General features: G+C 48.2%; 1 protein-coding gene across 4 annotated transcripts in view; it reads left to right on the forward strand.

The window, feature by feature from the left end:
• SMARCD1 (SWI/SNF related BAF chromatin remodeling complex subunit D1) overlaps nucleotides 1-8,990 on the forward strand; it is a 292,989-nt gene extending 283,999 nt beyond the window's left edge. For all 4 annotated transcript variants that reach the window (XM_069653674.1, XM_069653676.1, XM_069653677.1 and 1 more), the window contains one exon: nucleotides 7,106-8,990. In XM_069653674.1, coding sequence (XP_069509775.1) covers nucleotides 7,106-7,159 — 54 coding nt within the window. In that variant the 3' untranslated portion in view covers nucleotides 7,160-8,990. The remainder of the gene's footprint in view (nucleotides 1-7,105) is intronic.
• Nucleotides 8,991-19,520: the final 10,530 nt, after the last annotated feature.

Raw genomic sequence — 19,520 nt, forward strand, 5'->3', positions numbered from 1 at the left:
CAGCCGTGCGACGCCGGAGGAATGGGCTTCCTTCGGGAAGAAAATGTTGGCGATTCTTGAGTCGCAGGGTACTCAACCGTCCGCGCCCCCGAGTGGGGTCGGCCGTGTGAGGTCGAGAGACACCGCTCGCAAGAGTGGTTGGCACGAGTCACGGGAGAGGTCCCGTTCGGACAAGGAGGCTCGTTCTCGCCGTACCCGTTCCAGGTCCCGGTCCTCGACGCGTTCGAGACCGTGTGCGCCTGTGCAGTCTTCGAGGAAGACATCGACGTCTGAGGCGTCGAGGGCGTCGACAGGCTTTCTCGTGGCTCCGGCTTCGAGGAAGTCGTCGAAGCCGTCGACGTCCAGGTCGTCGAGGGACACGCTCGGAGCTCCGGCTTCGAGGGCTGTGTCGACGCCGCCGTTACTGGAGGCGCTGCATCTGACGTCGACGCCGATTTCCTCGACGTCGACGCCGATCCTCTCGACGCCGTTGCCGGTTTTCTCGACGTCGGCGCCGATTCGCTCGACGCCAGCGACGCCTTTCGTGTCGGAGGTGCCCCGTGTCTCGGGTGTACCCCCTAGGAAGGCTCTGGTTAAGAGCAGGCACTCTCGGGTGCCTTTCCGCCACCTGGATTATATTTCAGAGGCGGATGAGGATTCGGATGGCCTGGTTCCTAGTCAGGTGCCAGATGACATTGTCTCGGGCCATAGTCAATTTGACGATTTGAGGCAGTCACTGCATGATGCCAGTGGACTGGACACCTCTCCGGAGGTGGAATTTGGTAGGCCTGAGCCTGGCTCCCATGCCGATTCCTCATACCGGCGCCTTATGGCTAGGGTGTCTGAGTATCTGGGATGGTCTGCTCCCCCAGGGGAGTTTGTGCAGGATGATCTGACGGACATCCTTGATGTTGGTCCCCCAACTGACCCGGTACTGCCGTTCCATATGGCTTTACAGCGAAGGGTGGCGGCGGCTTGGACTGCTCCGGAGAGTCTCCCGGCAGTGGGCAGATCCTTGTCGCGAAAATACCGTCCAGCCAGTGGCGACCCCTGCTACTTGACCAGGCACCCCACTCCGGAAAGTTTGGTGGTGCAGGCGGCCACGGCCCCGGCAAAGCAGGCGTCGTACCCTACCATCCCTCCTGATGGGGACGACAAACGTTTTGATGGCTGGGCGAAGAAGGTGTTTTCTTCTGGTGGTATGGCGCTTCAGGCGGCCAACTCCATTTGTGCCTTGTCACGTTTCACGCACACTCTGTGGAACTGTGTTGCGTTAGCGGCTGAACATATTCCCGAAGGGGACGAACGGGATGGTTTCCTTGCTATGGTCCAGGATGGTAAGGATGCCATGTGTGAGTCCGTTCAGTCGGGTTTGGACTTAGCTGAATGCGTCAGTAGGTCCATGGCGGCGAGCACCGTGATACGCAGGTTTGCGTGGTTGCGGAAGTCGGGGTTTGCTCCTGATGTGCAGTCCCGGCTCCTCAACATGCCCTTTGATGGTGAACATCTTTTTGGCAGCAAGGCTGACGAGAGCCTTGAGAGTTTGCAGACCTCAAAAGCTGCAGCGAAGTCGTTGGGCGCTGCAGTTCGCCAACCTCCGCCTTTTCGTCCTAGGGGACAGCAGTGGAGGGGTGGCTCCTTTCGCTATTACTCGTCCTTTGGTAAAGCGAGAGGAGCTGGCAGTCAAAGGGGCCAACGCAGGGGTACCAGAGGTGGACGACAAGGTACCCGTGGTGCCAAGGCCGCTCGGGCAGTTGCCTCTTTGCCCTCAGGTAACGCCGCAGCCGCTCCTACTCAGTCATGAGGCCATGTCCCATGGTTCGCCGGTTGGGGGAAGGCTGGCGCAGCATCTTGTAGAGTGGCGTGCCATTACTTCAGATGTGTGGGTTCTGGAGATCATAACCCACGGCTACTGTCTTCCCTTTCGGCACAGGCCTCGCGACAATCCACCGGGGAACCTCTCTTTGAAGTGTCCGGATCCGCTCCTTGCGCAGGAAATTCAAGCCCTGCTGGAGAAAGGCGCCATAGAACTGGTGCCTGTAGCGGAGAGGAACAAGGGATGGTATTCCCCTTATTTTTTGATTTCCAAGAAAGACGGGGGATTGAGACCCATCATGGACTTGCGCGGTTTGAACAAACTCCTCAGGAAGGACAAGTTCAAGATGGTTACTCTCTCTCAAGTCCTCCAGGCCCTTCAGCTTCAGGACTGGTTGGTGTCACTCGTCCTCAAGGATGCTTACTTCCATGTGCCGATCCATCCCAAGCACAAGAAGTACCTGAGGTTCGCGGTTGGCGACTCGCACTTTCAGTTTCGGGTCCTGCCGTTCGGTTTGACCTCCGCCCCGAGGGTTTTCACCAAGCTCATGGTGGTGGTGGCAGCGCATCTCAGGCAAGGGGGGATTCACGTCTACCCCTACCTGGACGATTGGTTGATCAGGGGGAGCTCTCCCGAGCAAGTCCTGGATCATCTGTCCGTCGCCTGCCACTCCCTTCACAGGCTGGGCTTCTCCCTCAATTTAAAGAAGTCCCATTTGACGCCAACACAGAGGCTCCAGTACTTCGGAGCAGTGCTCGACACTTCCCTGGGGCAGTGTTTTCCTCCCCAGGTGAGGGCTCTTCACATTCAGCAGATGGTGCACAAGTTTCGGCATGCCCAGACGCTCCCGGCGTTCGAGTTCTTGAGGTTGCTCGGCCTCATGGCATCCTGCATTCTTCTGGTGCCAGAGGCTCGCCTGCGGATGAGATCTTTGCAGTGGGCACTCAAGACGCAATGGTCGCAGTCCTCCGGCAGGATGTCGGACCCGGTTCAGGTGCCGCCCTCGGTCGCCCGGGACCTTCTGTGGTGGGCCGTCGAAGGCAACTTGATGAAGGGGGCTCCATTTTGGCTACCCTGGCCGGAGGTGACGATCGTGATGGATGCATCCCTCACGGGATGGGGAGCTCATGCCAACGGGCTGACAGTCAGCGGTCGTTGGTCTCCGTCGGAGTCCAGACTCCATATCAATCTGTTGGAGCTGAGGGCCGTCGGGCTAGCCCTGAAGGCTTTTCTGCCGACTGTGCGAGGAAAGAATGTCCTGATCATGACGGACAACACAGTGGCCATGCACTACCTCAACAAAAAGGGGGGGGGCAGGGTCACTTCCTCTGTGCAGGGAGGCGATGCAGCTCGAGTTCTGGGCCATCCGGCAGGAAGTTTCGATCTCGGCAGTTCATCTGGCCGGAGACGAAAACGTGACGGCGGACGCTCTGAGCAGGCAGAGCGCGATCTCTCACGAGTGGGAGTTGGCTCAGGAGATTCTCCTGGAGATCTTCGCCCTTTGGGGGACCCCTCAAGTGGATCTCTTCGCCTCCAGTGTCAACCGGAAGTGCGAGAGGTTTTGCTCGCGGGAATTTCCTCCGAAGGGAGCCTTAGGAGACGCGTTCGTGGTGGAGTGGTCATTCCCGCTGCTGTACGCGTTTCCTCCAGTCCCCGTCATCCTGCAAGTGCTGCGGAGGTTACGGAAGTTCGGTTCCCGGATGATCCTCATTGCTCCGGCGTGGGCTCGGAGGACGTGGTACCCGGACCTTCTCGACTTGTCCATCTGCCATCCACGTCGTCTTCCCTACCGAGACGATCTGCTCTCACGGGAGGGGGGGGGTCAGGTTCTCCATCCAGAGGTCGGATCCCTCAACCTTCACGCTTGGCTTCTGAAAGGTTGAGGTATAAGGATTGGGAACCTCCCTGAAGACGTGATGGAGGTGTTGCTTTCGGCCCGAAGGCCTGCAAATAAGTCTCTGTACCGTTGCCGTTGGCGTAAGTTCTGCGACTGGTGCAGAGTTCAGAATGTGGATCCTTTTGCATGTGACATCCCCATGGTTCTGTCCTTTTTGCTTTCTTTGGCCCACAGGGGCTTGCAAGTGGGTACCATTAAAGGTTACCTGGCGGCGCTGTCCATCTTTAAGCGCTCATCTGAAGTATGTTCTTACTTTAAAATCCCTTTAATTTCACAGTTTCTGAAAGGGCTCACTAATGTGTTCCCTCCGTCGCCTTTCCTGGTGCCCGGTTGGGATTTAAACCTTGTTCTTAGGTTTCTTATGGGTGCTCCGTTTGAGCCTTTACATTCTTGCCCTTTGAGGCTGTTGACTTTGAAAACTGTGTTTTTAGTTGCGGTTACTTCCGCTCGCAGAGTGAGTGAGTTACAGGCACTTTCTGTTAAGCCGCCCTTCACTGTATTTCACAAGGACAGGGTTGTCCTTCGAGTTCATCCTTCTTTTCTTCCAAAGGTAGTGACGGAATTTCATTTGGCCCAGAAGATTGTTCTTCCGGCATTCTATCCTCCTCCGCATCCTGGTAAGGAAGAGGAGAGGCTCCATAGGCTTGATCCTAGGAGAGCTTTAAGCTTTTATGTTTCTCGCATGTCCCGGGTCAGAGTGGACGATCAACTCTTTATTGGTTACGCTGGTAAGCGCTTGGGGCAAGCTGTGACGAAACAGACTTTGTCCCGCTAGATTATTTTGGCCATCTCGGAGTGTTAGCGCTTGGCGGGTAAGGACCCACCGGCTGGGTTGCGGGCCCATTCTACCAGGGGCGTGGCGGCATCTACTGCCCTGCAGAGGGGTGTTCCTATTCGCAACATCTGTGATGCTGCCACCTGGGCTTCAGTACATACATTTGTACGGCATTATTCCCTCGATTCCATCAGAGGGCAGGATCTGGCCTTTGGCAAGGCGGTCCTTTGCTCTGCTATTTGATTGGCTATTCTAAATTTTGATTCTAAATTCTTTCCCTCCTCCTTGTTTTGGTACTGCTTTGGGAGTCTGTCATAGATATGGAATACGTCGGAGGACCCAATCCCCTCGAAGAACAAGTTACTTTCTTACCTGGTAACGTTCTTTCGATGGGATGGTCCGACGACGTATTCCATATCGCTCCCGCCCTGCCTTCCCCGCTGCAGAATTTCTGTTGCGATTGCAGCTTACGTTCCGCAAGGCTTTGTGTCTGACTGGCAGTTGACTAATGTCACACGTTCTGGGGAAAAAAAAAACTACAACTGAGGCTACTGGCGTCGTGCGTCCTACTCATCACATCGGATGACGTCGGACGTCGGATGAGGTCCTCGACGGCGGCGCATCGACGCAGGACGCAGACGCCGAAAAAGTTTCCGAAGCAGCACAGCTGTGGTGATTACATGTCATAGATATGGAATACGTCGTCGGACCATCCCATCGAAAGAACGTTACCAGGTAAGAAAGTAACTTGTTCTTCTAAATCCATTGACTTTGGTATTACTTGTCCCCCCATAGGTTGTTTAGCTTGTTCAGTGCTGCTACTGCTGCGAAAGGCTTATCTAGAACTCATTGGAGGATTTGGTTGGCCTCACATTTTCGTAGAAACTGTTCTAACCTTCTACTTTCCTTAACCCTTCCTTTCTGAAAAGCAGTCTACAAAGTATGTTGGTGTTCTATATAAATGCAAATACTATCCTTGTAATCGAAATCACTTCAGTTTGTAGGAGAAATGTATTGAGCATATCCAGAGTATTCACCTGCTTATTCGATTCTGAGACGCAATGCCAAAGTTTGTTTGAACTGTTACAATTGCCTTTTTAAAGACGGCTTTATTAAGTCTTGTTAAATAACTATAACTGAAACCTTGAGTGGAAGTGTTACTTGTATTGACTGATTTCATCTGTACAGTGCACATTTACCCCTCTTGAGATAGGCCTGGCTGCTCAGTCACACTACCAACTTGTGTATTACAGACCTATACCAAATGGTGGGTTACCTAATACCAAGCAGATAAGTCTTGGGTAGTCTCACACAGTGTGACTACTCCATTTCTTACCTAACAGGAACCAAAAGCTGCCTCCGCTTCTGCCATGTGCATAATATTAATGGCTGCACACAATGGCGGCTGGAACTTTTGGGGGCGAGGATCCACCCCCCTTTTTCCTAAGTAAAGTTAGGTGTAATACTTGATTCAAAACCAATAGCTTTCACCTAGTGCAGTCTGCATCATGCCCCTGCAACACCATGATCATCAATAGTTAGGCATGAGTGGTGGGGGGGGGGGGAGGAGAGGGGGTGCCGGTCCAAGAGTATGCTGCAGATAGGCTTCTCAGAGGAGCTTGGGAGGAGGAGTGTCGCCTCAGCAGAGCTCACAGAGGGACCTCCTCATTTTGTGCTATGCTACTTTAGAGTTGTACTAGGTTGCTGTATCTTAACTTGGTTATAACTATTTCTAGGCGTGCATTAATATTATGGTCTATATCTTAAGTTTATTCTGAGCCCTCTGGGCATTGTTTTAATTTAACTCCCTTCCCTCCCTCTATGTGCTATACATTCCTAAGTATGTGGTTTACCTGCATGTAACCTGCTTTGCACTCAGCAGGGGGGGTTGGGGAGGGGGTTCTGTATAGACATTGTGGACCCTGAACATGGACTGTCATGTATTTTTCTGATGTTTGGAGGGCCTCTTTTTTCCCCACCCCTTAGTATTTTAATATTCATAGTTAATACATTTAGCTTTATGTGGAAGTCCCTTACTGATAAAAAGGCCTCTGGTGCATTCAACTTGAAGCACTTAACTTTGTGCGATTTTATTTAAGCCTATAGCCTACTATATAAGAGGTGGGTTCTCCAGTAAACCTTTTTTGACTAAGTGAACCTAGCTACCAACTTTCTCCATTGCATCCCAAAAGATGATTTCACACGCCTCTTTAGAGGGCTGTGGAAAAATCTCTCTAATCTTTGCAAATAAAAGCCGAAAAGCAAGTGGTTTGGTAGCTGAATGGCTTGTCTGATCGGATGCTGGTCAGCAAATCTGCCTCTCCTTCTGTGCTGTGTAGACACATTTCAGTCCCTTTCTCCGAGAGGAATTTCCCATTCGTATATTAAGACTGTATAGATGCGAGTGAATGGTTGGGATTAGTAGTGTTTCACTATGGTGAGGCATTGGTCCTTTTATTTTGGCTACACACATTTAGTTAAGATTTTCAAGGTGATTTTAGCTTGTTCCACTGATGAATTGAGCAAGTTCGTGAAGATTCTTATAACCTACCCAGAGTGTGTGCAGGTCGTTCAAATGAGTCATATTAAATACGGATCCATTTCAGACACACTAACTATTTTAATTTTTTCCCCTCAGGTGCAACAGAGGCGACAGGAGCTTGAGCAAGCACTGGGAATTCGCAATACCTAAAAGGGGCACGAAGGGCTTCTTTGCTCTCCTCTACAACTGGACTAGCAGAGCCTTCAGTTTGTTGCTCTGCGTACAGCATCAGGCACTGCCTGTATCCAGCATTGACATAAGAGTGATCACAGGAACGTGCAGACTTGTGATCACTGGACACACACACACATACCTCGACTCGCCCGGATGCTGGTTCTGGTCAACAGTGTGGATTTGTCTCGGTACGGGGGAGGTGGCATTAATGACACAGAAGGCTCTTACCTGCCATGTGAATGGACTCTGCTTTGAATTTCACATGCAAGCTGCATTTTCACTTTTCACACTCATTTCATGCAGAAAGTTTGGTTTGGATGGTCTTGGTCACATATATGTAGATTGCTGGAACTCCTAAGCCTCATTTTCACAATTGGTGTCATTGTTCATCAGAGGCATGGGGAAGGATACATGCTCTGGAATCTAGATGCTGTGTTTCACTGGATATGCCTTCAGCTGCTCTGTCTGCATTCAGAGTGCTCCCCCAGTTTCCCTGTCTTTGGGTTCTGATAGGGGTGGTGCCCTTAGTCCCAGATTCCAGTCTCTGCCTTAAGGTCTTTAGCATAGGAAGAATAGTTGGGATGGGGTTAGGGATTTGAGGTCAGTAGAATGAAGCGAGTTTGACCCGTTCCGGGTGGTGTAATATTTGTCTGTCTGTCACAGAAATCTTGACTGTTCTTTGAGATAGTGGTTTATTATGAGACTATTGAAGCTTTGTATTGTTGTTGAATGCAATCCGTAAAGAACCTCTGCAGATTGAGACTTGGTGAACCTGTGAAAAGTAAAGTGAAGAGTAAAAGATATTCCGGCATCCTCAGGTGAAGAACTCATTGCTGTGGTGTGCACAACAGGGGAGATTTAATATGCTGTACTAAACAGTCCTTCCAACCCCAACCAGGTTCTCTTAACGGAGACTATTAGAGAAGATGTATTCACTTCTTAAAGCAAATTGGATTGTTTAAAAAAAAGAATATGCAAATAAATCCCACCCATGCAGAGCAGAACTGGCGGGTAATGTTATGTGGGGAGACTGCATTTCCAGGTAAGTGGTTACAGCAAGAGCATTGCTACAATGGGTTTCCTTTTAAGATTTAATTTTCAACTTGCTGCAACACAAATAGTTTAAGCTGTGGGTGGCATAGGGGGTCAGTTATACCTTTCTTTACGTTGGTGGTATGTCTCTTATCAGACACAGCAATCCATAAGAGCAAAGCTTGATGTACACATTTAGAGCCCACTGAACCTGCATTGTGTACTCCCCTAACACAATCTCCTTTAAGATTCAAAGAGGAAGTGGGTTGTTGCTGCTTCTGCCAACGACTTAATTTGAGTGGTGTGCTCTTGGATTGCCTTGTCTCAGACATTTCAAATAAATGACCCACACGAGCGTGTGCAGGCCTATATTTCAAACTCCACTCCCTGCCCTGATTTACTGTCCTAATTAAAGAAGACCTTAAAGGTGTGTAGCTTGGAATACCTCCGGTCCCTGGTCCCCCGCTACATGTTCCGAGGCTTCTAGTTGCTCTGCAGGAAGCCAGGTAATTTAGCTGTTGGAATACTGCTTCCTGTTGTCGCGCAGTAAGTTTGTTGTGGGCCTCCAACGACTATCTTTTCAAGTGGATTCAAACAATGTCCCGTATCTTTCCCTGTCTGCCCCATGTAATGTCTGTTATGGTTCCATAATACCTAGGCCCATGGCAGATTTCTTGTTTTTTATTAACTTAATATTATGTTTTTGATGGACCAAATTTCTTTTGTACTCTTCGCTAGTAGACATTTGTTTTAATAAAAAATATCTTCCAATAAATATATCCTTTTCTTTTACTCTACCTAAACAGCCAAAAGCCTGGGAGCAAGTCGTTTTCCTGTCTGTCAATGGGTGGAAATGCAAGTTTAATATTTTCAGAAGTGTGAGCTTGTAATAACTAATATTTCTGGAATGGAGACCTCTTTCAGCATGGGCATTGATCATTTTTGGCATGTATGTTCACAGCTACCGGTTTGTTGTAGACCAGATTTGTTTCAAACGTGTGTACAAAAGGTTGGGGTTTTGTTGTGCCAACTTTTTTAAGGCCTGTGCCCAAATTAAAGTTGTAAATACTCAGGTGTAGCACAGGCATGAGGAAAAGAGGAGGTCAAGACCCCCCTACCTCTATTTTGTAAACGGGTAAGTTTCCTCACACAAAGAAAAATGCGCCACTTGACTTAATTCTGTTTCAAAACGTTAGTGTTGGTTTTTAATCATAACACACAAGTTGAATCTTATATAACACGTGTTTTGGCACTAGATGTGCCTTTTTCAAATCAGGGCAAGTTGAATTAACTCTAATTCACATATTCAATCAAACATTAACAATCCATAATTATGGAACAAAAAATTATGAAAGAAATGGAAAAAAGAAAAGAATGAATAGTGAAAGACAATACGGAGGGGCGGGGGGGGTCAGGTAGGGAAGTTTACAGAAACACAAAACAAAATAAGATCAGTAAAAGCTGGTGCTTTGAGCGAAACAAAATAGTCAACATCGCAAAGTTTTATTTTTTCCCCTTCTGGCTTAACACCAAATAGTCACAGGTATCACTATTCTAAATGTACAGGTTTTATATAGTTACTTTCCATAGTAACACAGTAGGCCAAGTACAGAATTCCCAAAGTTGAGATAGCTGGTACCGTCATTTCCAAATCTTAGATAACCTTGTGTGTATTTAAATTAGTGTGTGATTCTCTTACCAGGATGATGGTTGGCTTTTCTTCAAAGTCTTGTTCAAAAGGTCGTTGGGTTTAATCCCTCCTAAAAATACCTAAGGGTTTGAAACAAAATTAAGTTGTGTGGCGCATTTTACTTTGTGTGAGGAAACGTTTTACTTGTTTACAAAATAGAGGTAGGAGTCTTAGTCTTTGCCTCTTCTTTTCCTCATGCCTGTGCAACACCTGAGTATTTACAATTTGAATTTGGGCACAGGCCTTTAAAAAAGTTGGCACAACAAAACCCCAACCATTTTTTTTCTAGTTATCCAATATAAAGTGCCATCAGCCTATCTGGCCGGGATCAAGAAAAAAACCTACTCAAGCTTTGAATTGGAAAGAACAAGATGGCTGAATACATCTGAACGATAGAAAATGGGAACATCTGTTCTCCCATAGAGGTGACATGACACATGGTTTCTCATCTACTACCCCCAAGAGGGAAGACCTAAGATGCAAATTTATTAAATTAGAGAGAATCTCCAGGAAAGAAATACACATTTGGGAAATAGTGTCATTGAGGAAATATTTTTCCAATGAATTCATATGTAGAGGCCTAAGAATACAAATTTGTCCATATTTTTCCAAAGATGAGGACAAAGACTTGGCATAAGAGTGGGAGACGAATTTGAATACCAGCTCCAAGAACATGCTCCAAATACTCATAGGACATGCAACCAGAGAACAAAAAAGAGCAATTGAACAAATAGAAGCTACCAAAAAGGATATCTCGGAAACACAGGTACTAGAGGCCACTTAAGAAAATAATTTTTAAAAAAAGATACTTAAGGAGTATCAAGACGAGATCAAAATAGGAAAGGTGGAAAGGTACGGAAATTCTACAGAGACGAACGGGACTATCAAGAAGATGGGCTGTATACTTTTCAGGAAAAATATAATCAATTCAGCAAACCACTATCTAAGGAAATGCTCCAAACACCTCTCCCGGGAGTTCAGATGTTGATTGAGATAGAAATAAAGAAGGTAGGGGGGGAAACTTAAAAGAATCACTGAAGGATCCGGCTTTCAAAATCAAATTAGACGATACAAAAAGGGAACCGTAATGACGAATACCAAACAGGTCAGTTTTCAATTACCAACCTAACCAAACCCCACACAACCTTTGCCAGGAGGGGAGGCGGGGGGGGGGGAATAGCTTGCGGAAACCTAGAGGCTCTGGAAGACTACAGGAGATTGACACGGGCGAGCGCCCGAATTGCTGCAGGGACCAAGAAATAAACAATCTGGTTATGAAACTGTCATCAAAAGAAATAACTGAATCTGAGAAACAACTACTAAACAAGGGGTTATCATTCTCACCTTCTCAAGTATGGCAATATAGAAACTCAAATTGATCTTTTCAAGTTTGTACGTAAACTTAAACAAAAAAAGTTATTTGGGACTCATATCAAGAGGCGGCAGCGTACCCTACCATCCCTCCTGATGGGGACGACAAGCGATTCGATGGTTGGGCACGCAAGGTGTTTTCTGCAGGGAGTATGACGCTGAAGTCGGCCAACTCCACTTGTGCGTTGGCAAGATTTTCACACAAACTGTGCAATTGCGTCTCTCTAGCGGCTGAGCATATGTAACGCTCACCTGGCTCCCACGGAGGCGCTGGTCTGGTCTGGGTTGCTGTGGCCTCTTCAAGCGTGATGCGCAGAACTCGGACCACCGATTGAACAGGACCCCCAAATCTTGCTTGTCTGGCCCGTAGGCATATCCTTCTGCAGATGAGAAAGGGGATTAACTGTGTGCAGAATAGTGTGCTTGCTCCTCCTTTTCCCCCTTCGTTCTTCTCCGACTTCCTCCAAAACCCCCGGTTTAAGCTCACCTTATGGTTTGGAAGGATGAACTCTCCATCCTGCTTCTGGTGCAGGGGCGCGCGTTCGTCCAGTTACTTCACTGGTTTTCAGAATGGCGCTGGCAAATCCACTTGACTTTTCTGAGCGATACGCCGTAAGTATGAAGATGCAAAAGTTCAAGTGTGATCCTCCTTTTATGTTTTCCTAAACTGTGATCTGTCCTTTATTTCAGGTGCAGAATGAAGGCGATGCGTTGAGGGGTTAAATTGGCGATGGTAAAATCAGGTGAGTTAGTGATGAGGGCAACCCCTCTAAATGTCTTTATAATTCCCCAGTAATGTCTTTTGTCCTTTCCCCTTAGGGGCCGGGGTGCGGTACCTGCCAAAGAAGCGGCGCCGACCCGAGATGTGGAATGGTTCACCAAGAAAAGCCGGTAAGTAATATGGCTGAAAATTCGGCTTTCCTCTTGTGTTCCCTTTGCTCACCTTTTCTCTTCTTCTCTCCCCTAGGTGCAGAGATGTGGCGACCGGTGCTGAGAGCCGCGATGGAGCCGGGCGGCGTCTCGGGAACAGGTGAGTGAAGCGCGGCGCTGCAGCGAGCAACGTGGTGCTTTTAAATGGAAGTCTTTCTTCAGGAATGCTGGCGTGAAGATTCCGGATGCAGGTAAGAAGTTTGAATAAGTTCTTGGTTTTCACCTTTCTCTTCTCTTCTTTCCTTACAGGTGTTCCAGGTTCGAGGCGGGCGTGGCTGGAGTCCAGGTGCAGGAGCAGACACGGTGAGCGTTCAGCTGCTGGGATGCAGAACAACGCGAAGCACGTGTGGCTGTCCGGGCGTGGCTTAAATAGCCTTGGAAAAAGTTCCAGGTGAGTATTCTTCCACAGCCCCACCCAAGTAACAAAATAGTCCCTTCAGTAAAATAGTCCCTCCTAAGCCTCATTTGGCTTGGGTCTTCATGCAGCATGGTCTGCATCAGGTGAGTGTGCAGCATGGTCTGCTTCAGGTAAGTGCACCAAACACTTCTCCTTATGAGCCTGGCGCCTATGGCGCCAGGACTGATGTCCAACATGAGCCTGGCACCAACGGCGCCAGGACAGAGTCCAAAGAGCCCCTATAAAGAGCCGCTGGGCTTTTACCCGGGGGCATGATGCCTGCTCCCGGGGGTGCTGGGCCTGACCTGGTGCTCTGGGGGTAGGCATCATGACAGCATATTCCCGAGGGGGAAGAAAGGGATGTGTTCCTTGCTCTCGTGCAGGATGGCAAGGATGCCATGTGTGAATCCCTTTAGTCTGGGTTGGACAGGGCCCACAGTGTTAGCCGGTCCATGGCTGCGAGCACCGTTATACACAGGTTTGCGTGGTTGCGGAAGGCTGGTTTTGCTCCGGATGTACAGGCCTGTCTTCTGAACATGCCCTTTGATGGCTCTCTTGTTTGGCAGCAAGGCTGACAAGAGTCTTGAAAGGTTGCAGACCTCCAAAGATGCTGCTAAATCTTTGAGCGCAGCTGTGGTCAACCTCTGCCTTTTCGTCCTAGGGGACCACATTGGAGGGGTTCCTTTCATTACTACTCTTTTGGTAGGACGAGAGGAGCCGCCAATCAAAGGAGTCAACGTAAAAGTACCTGTGGTGGTCGGATAAATAGAGGTGCCAAAGCTGCTCAAGGAGCTGCCTCTTTGCCTTCAACCGCTCAAACAGCTATGAGGCCATGTTCCATTGTTCACCGGTTCGGGGCAGACTGTCTCAGCATCTCGAAGAATGGCTAGTTATTACTTTGGATGCGTGGGTTCTGGATACAATGGCCCACAGCTACTGCCTTCCCTTCCTAAAGCGGCCTCACAACAATCCACCGGGGAATCTCTCTGAAGCTTCCAGTTCCGCTCCTTGTGCAGGAAATCATGACCCTGCTGGAGAAAGGCACTATAGAACTAGTGCCTGTAGCGGAGATGAACAAGGGATGGTATTCCCCATATTTTTGTATTCCAAAGAAAGACGGGGGTCTGTTCAGCGTTGGTTGAACATACTCCTCTGGAAGGACAAGTTCAAGATAGTCACTCTTTCTCAGGTCCTTGAGGCCCTTCGACTTCAAGATTGGTTGGTGTCTCTGGACCTACGGGATGTTTATTTTCATGTGCCAATTCATCCAAAGCAGAGAGTACCTGAGGTTTGCGGCTGGCAGCTTGCACTTTCATTTTTGGGTCCTGCCATTCAGATTGACCTCGGCCTGAGGGTCTTCACCAAGCTAATGGTGGTGGTGGTGGCAGCGTATCTCGGGCGAGGGGGGATTCACGTCTACCCCTACCTGGACGACAGGCTGAACCCAGAACTTTCTCCCGAGCAAGCTATGGATCATCTCAGCCTCACCTGCCGCTCCCTCCACAAGCTGCGCTTGTCCCTCAATTTCAAGAAGTTGCATCTGACACCTCAACAGCTCCAGTACATCGGGCTGTGTTGGACACGTCCTTGGGAAAGTGCTCGCCTCCCAAGGTAATCACATTGTACAGATGGTGGACAAATTCCAACATGCCCAGCGTCTTTCGAATTTTTAAGGTTGCTCAGCCTCGTAGCATCCTGCATTTTTCTAGTGCCAGAGGCCAAACTGAGGATGAAATCCCTGCAATGGGTTCTCAGGATGCAGTGGTCCTGATTCTCAGACAAGATGTCGGATCCTGTTCAGATTCCACTCTCGGTCTCGCAAGATCTTCTGTGGTGGGCCAGCGAAGGGAATCTGATGAAGGGCGAGCCATTGTGGCAACCGTGGTCAGAGGTGATGGACTCCTCCCTCACAGGATGGGGGCTCATGCTGACATGCTGACCGCCAGCGGTCGTTGGTCTCCGTCTGAGTCCAAACTCCACATCAACCTGTTGGAGCTGAGGGCCGTCAGGCTGGCTCTGAAGGATTTTTTGCCATCTGTGCGGGGTCCTGATAATGACGGACAACACAGTGGCCATGCATTACCACAACAAAAAAGGGGGAGTAGGGTCACTCGCGTTGTGCAGAGCGGAAATGCAACTTTGGTTCTGGGCAATCCAGCAAGGAATATCACTCTTGGCAGTACATCTGGACCGAGAGGAGAATGTGGCGGCGGACGTTCTGAGCAGGCAGAGAACTATCTCTCACGAGTGGGAGTTGGCTCAGGAAGTCCTTCTGGAGATCTTTGCCCTTTGGGGAACCCCACAAGTGGATCTGTTCACGACCAGTGCCAACCGGAAGTTCGAGAGATTCTGCTCAAGGGAATTTCCTCTGAGAGGAGCCTTAGGGGGTGCATTCATCATGGATTGGTAATTCCCACTTCTGTACGCGTTTCCTCCGGTCCCCGTCATTCCTCGGGTGCTAAGGAGGTTGCAGAGGTTCGGATACCACATGATCCTCATTGCTCGCGATTGGGCCAGGAGACCGTGGTACCCGGACCTTCTAGAAATGTCCATCTACCCTCCACGCCGTCTTCCCCACCGAGAGGTGTCTTTCTCTTTCTCTCTTTTTTCCCCTCCCTCTCTTTTCCCCTCCCTCTCTTTTCCCCTCCCTCTCTTTTCCCCTCCCTCTCTTTTCCCCTCCCTCTCTTTTCCCCTCCCTCTCTTTTCCCCTCCCTCTCTTTTCCCCTCCCTCTCTTTTCCCCTCCCTCTCTTTTCCCCTCCCTCTCTTTTCCCCTCCCTCTTTTTTTCCCCTCCCTCTTTTTTTCCCCTCCCTCTTTTTTTCCCCTCCCTCTTTTTTTCCCCTCCCTCTCTTTTTTCCCCCTCCCTCTCTTTTTTCCCCCTCCCTCTCTTTTTTCCCCCTCCCTCTTTTTTCCCCCTCCCTCTTTTTTTCCCCTCCCTCTTTTTTTCCCCTCCCTCTTTTTTTCCCCTCCCTCTTTTTTTTTCCCTCTTCTCTCTCTCTCTCTCTCTCTCTCTCTCTCTCTCTCTCTCTCTCTCTCTCTCTCTCTCTCTCTCTCCGAAGCAGCTCAGCTGTGGACATTACATGTCAAAGATGTGGAATACGTTGGAGGAACATCCAGTCGAAAGAACGTTACCAGTTGGTAAGTAACTTGTTAATTGAAAAGAAATCGTACCTAACGCTTATCCAGAACTTCAAAGGCAGCTTTTCAGGGGACCTGACACTTCTGGCGTCAGATAATTTACACCCGTCCCCACGTCACTATTCATTAGGCACTGTACAAAATACACCTTCATAGGAGGTAGATCTTAAAATATGTAACATCGCCTTGCACCACCCCCTTAAACATTCCTGCATGTCCCCTGAACATTTTTAAAAAACTGCTTTCACATTTGTTTCCTCCAATCGTTATTTGAAATAATCTGTGATGCTGCCATGAATTTCCAGCCAACGCAAAACTTTCCATACTAACAGAATAGTTGTTGGTTCTGTTTTCGGTTGCTCAGATCGACTGCTCTGAAAGATTTCACGAAGGAAGCTGAACGTGTATTTTTTTTTATCTTAAGTGTTGTGATGAAGTTATTGGTTTGTATGATCAAAACTTACAAGCCTCCTCGAATTTTGTTTGCTGGGCGTATGGAATCTACACTTGAATTAGCTAGGCGCTACTGTCAAGACCTGCTGGTGAACATAAACAGACATAGATGGAAATAAAATGTTCTTTGGATTTAGTTTGGTTGGAGCTCTTCTGTCTAGGGACCCTTCTACTCAAGTGGCCTATATGAAGACAAAGGGTGGCCAGCCAATGGGCTTGTCACAAGAATGAATAGATAAACCTTTTCACAGAAGGTGGCACATTACTGGACAGTGGGGTGTGAAAATGTATCCAGGATCACCGTATCATCTGCTTCCAAAGCTGGGTTATGAGTCTCAACTCTGTTTCCCCAGTCTCAAATCAGTTTGTTTGGCAGCCAGGTTTTGCAACACTTGTTTTGAGAAACCATGTTCTAGACTAAGTTAGATTTTATTTTATTTGTGATAGGGAGAATTATCATGTGTGCTAAATCCCTACAACCTTAGAGGCCCCCAGCTCTTTTGCTGGAGTTTAGGACTTTTTAATTTTAACCCTGGAGTGAGACGGTTTTACTCACTCTTTCATGTATTTTGACCTGATTTAGATTATATATTTCCTCTGTTTTTAGAATCTGTCGGGGATCTACTTTTTGTATGGTGACACACCGCACCTTCAGTGCAGTGTCACTGAGAAATCCTTTAGATTTCACATAAGGTTCAAATTTCACATAAGGTTCAAATACCTTTTCTTGTGTGAACTACTGTTTCCAAGAATCGTAAAGTGAAATTGACTTTACTTTTTATCTTTGTGGGTCCAGCACACACCATTTTATGTGGAGTGCTGGGGGGGTTACTTATTAGCCCCTTACCCTACATTCTCATGTAACATTTTTTGTTACTCTCACTACTTTAAATGGCTGGTGGCCGTGGTATAATTTTCCTACCATTGTGCTTTTGTATCGCAGGCTGAATCCTCTGCTGCAGTATAGCACCCATGGGTGACCATTTTTGTCAATATGGTCCCGGCCCCCTTTTTTTTCACCATGTTCTGTTTGTGAGATCTTTCTTGCGTTTTACTCTGTGCGCTGAGCCAGGTTTGAGCCCTTTGTTCTTTTTGCCTTTGGCGTGCTTCAGTCCTGAACCCGCCTCTGGCACAAGTGTATCTGGAAAGGCGGAATGTGAGGGAAGTTCCCGAATTAGGAATGCATGAATGCAACCAGTTCTGATTGGCTGCCTGGCTGTCTTTTCAGGACAAGCCACCCTGCTGTTTGAATGACAGTCTAGGCTGTGCATGAACGCGAGAAACCTGCTTAAAAGGTGAGGGTTTTGGAACTAGAGTCCGAGTCGACCAGTGGGAGAAACTCCTGACCAAGAAACCGTGAAAAAAGCTTGGTGCATCCTCCTGGACTTTTGAATCGCCTGGTGAAGCCCTGCTGCTGTACTGAAACTCCTTGTTCTGATCGACAAGACAAGCTCCAGAAGGGACGACTTCTCCCCTTGTGTTAGTGGGACCAACTAACACTGAGACGAACTCCACTGGACGACCTTCCCTGACTGGCTGTACTTCTTCACTTCTGCAGGAACCGAGTGCCAGGGGGTCGAGAAATCCGTAGTCAAGTGAAACATTTGAAATCCGTCCAGAAGCTCCAGGAGTCTCCTAAGGACCCTCCAGAAGCAGGACGACCAGATCTAGAGTCTCCTCACCAGAGTGCAGGACTCAAGACGTGAAGGAAGCCCAACCGGTATCCGAGATCCAGGGTGGTGCTGTTTACCGTGCGCTGAAACCGCAAAGTGCTGCTAATCCGAAAAGAGCCTGTCTGCCAACGACCTCCAAATTGCTGCCGTAGGAGTCCTCCAGACGCCCTCCCTGTTGTCCCCACGACTGAGGCTCAGGAAGCCAGGATCTGCATTGCTGCAACAGGACAGAATCCAGCTGGACCACTATTCTTCAAACCAGAGGTACTTTTTATACTTGGGTAACTTGCCTCAGTGTCTTTAGCTGTGCTTTTTTCAGTTTGAGACTTCCATTGGCTACTTTTGTTGGAGTCGATTCCAACTCTGATTTTCACAAGTGTAACAGACTTTTATTAACTGAGTGCCTCAGCCCCATAGACTTTTCTCCAATTGACTGTCTGTCCTGGCTCCCTGCAGACTGGTGTAGTCCATTGACTCTGATATTTCTGTCCCTCATAGGTGATAACTTTTAAACGGTTATTGCTGGGAAAGGCTTGTCTAGACTTCATTGGACGATTTAGGTATACTCACATGCCCTGAGAACCTGTTTAACCTCGTTTCTTCCCTTAACCTTTCCTTTCTGCAACCTCAATCTGCAAAGTATAACTATAACTAGTGATATATAAATGCCATTACTGAAGTCACCTGCGGGTGTAGGAAGTTTGTAAAAAGCATCTCTAAAGAGTATCCACTAACTTGTGCTGATTCTGGAAAAGTATTTTGAAGTAAATTTAATTGCATATCTTGCCCTTTTTAAAGAATGCTTATTTAAAAATTGCTTTTAAATAACTATAACTGAAACCTTGAGTGTAAGTGTTACACTCATTGCTACAGCTCTGCAGCTCACATTTACCCCTCTTGAGATAGGCCTGGCTGCTCAGTCACACTACCAACTTGTGCAGTACAGACCTATACCATAAGGTGGGTTACCTAATACCAAGCAGATAAGTGTTCTGTAGTCTCAGTGTTACTACATCAATTCTTACCTAACAATATGCCAACTCACCTTCACATGTGAGACCTCCAGCACTTTTTGCTGGACTTGTGGGTTATTTTTCTATGTTCCTGAGTGGGAACCTTTCTTCCCACTCACCCTCTTACTCTTTTTATGGGTGTCATTTTTCTGACTCCATACTTTATTTTTGAAACTTTACTTTCCTATAACGTTTTGGAAATCTACATGTTATTATTGCAGAACAAAGCCCTTTCTGTTCAATGTTGCTGGAGTAGCCCTTGGGGCCCCCCCTTTGTATTTTCTTGTGACTTGCCTTGTAGAACAATGTTCTCAAGGGTAGAGAGGGATTTTCATCCCCTTTAAGTTTTAGATTGAGGCAAGCACACCCCACCTTATGTGGATTGCTGGGGGGTTACTCTGTGCACAGAAGGGTCACCATTCTGCTAGAACGGTGGCTTCTTTAATTTGCTTGCCATTTCTTGTTTCCTTCTCCTTTCTTGGTCCTTCTGATGTCCTGGGAGGGATAGGTCCTGATTGTACATTTGTCTTTGGCAGGAACCCTTTGTGTACTTCGCTGAGGCTCCTGAGTGTCTGTGAAGGCAGGAAGTGAGGGAGAATCCATTCCCCACTGGGGGTTGGTTTTCCTGATTGGACAGCCAA

Source organism: Ambystoma mexicanum, chromosome 3q (genome assembly GCF_040938575.1).
Source record: "Ambystoma mexicanum isolate Mex_15411 chromosome 3q, UKY_AmexF1_1, whole genome shotgun sequence".
Taxonomy (NCBI): Eukaryota; Metazoa; Chordata; class Amphibia; order Caudata; family Ambystomatidae; genus Ambystoma; species Ambystoma mexicanum.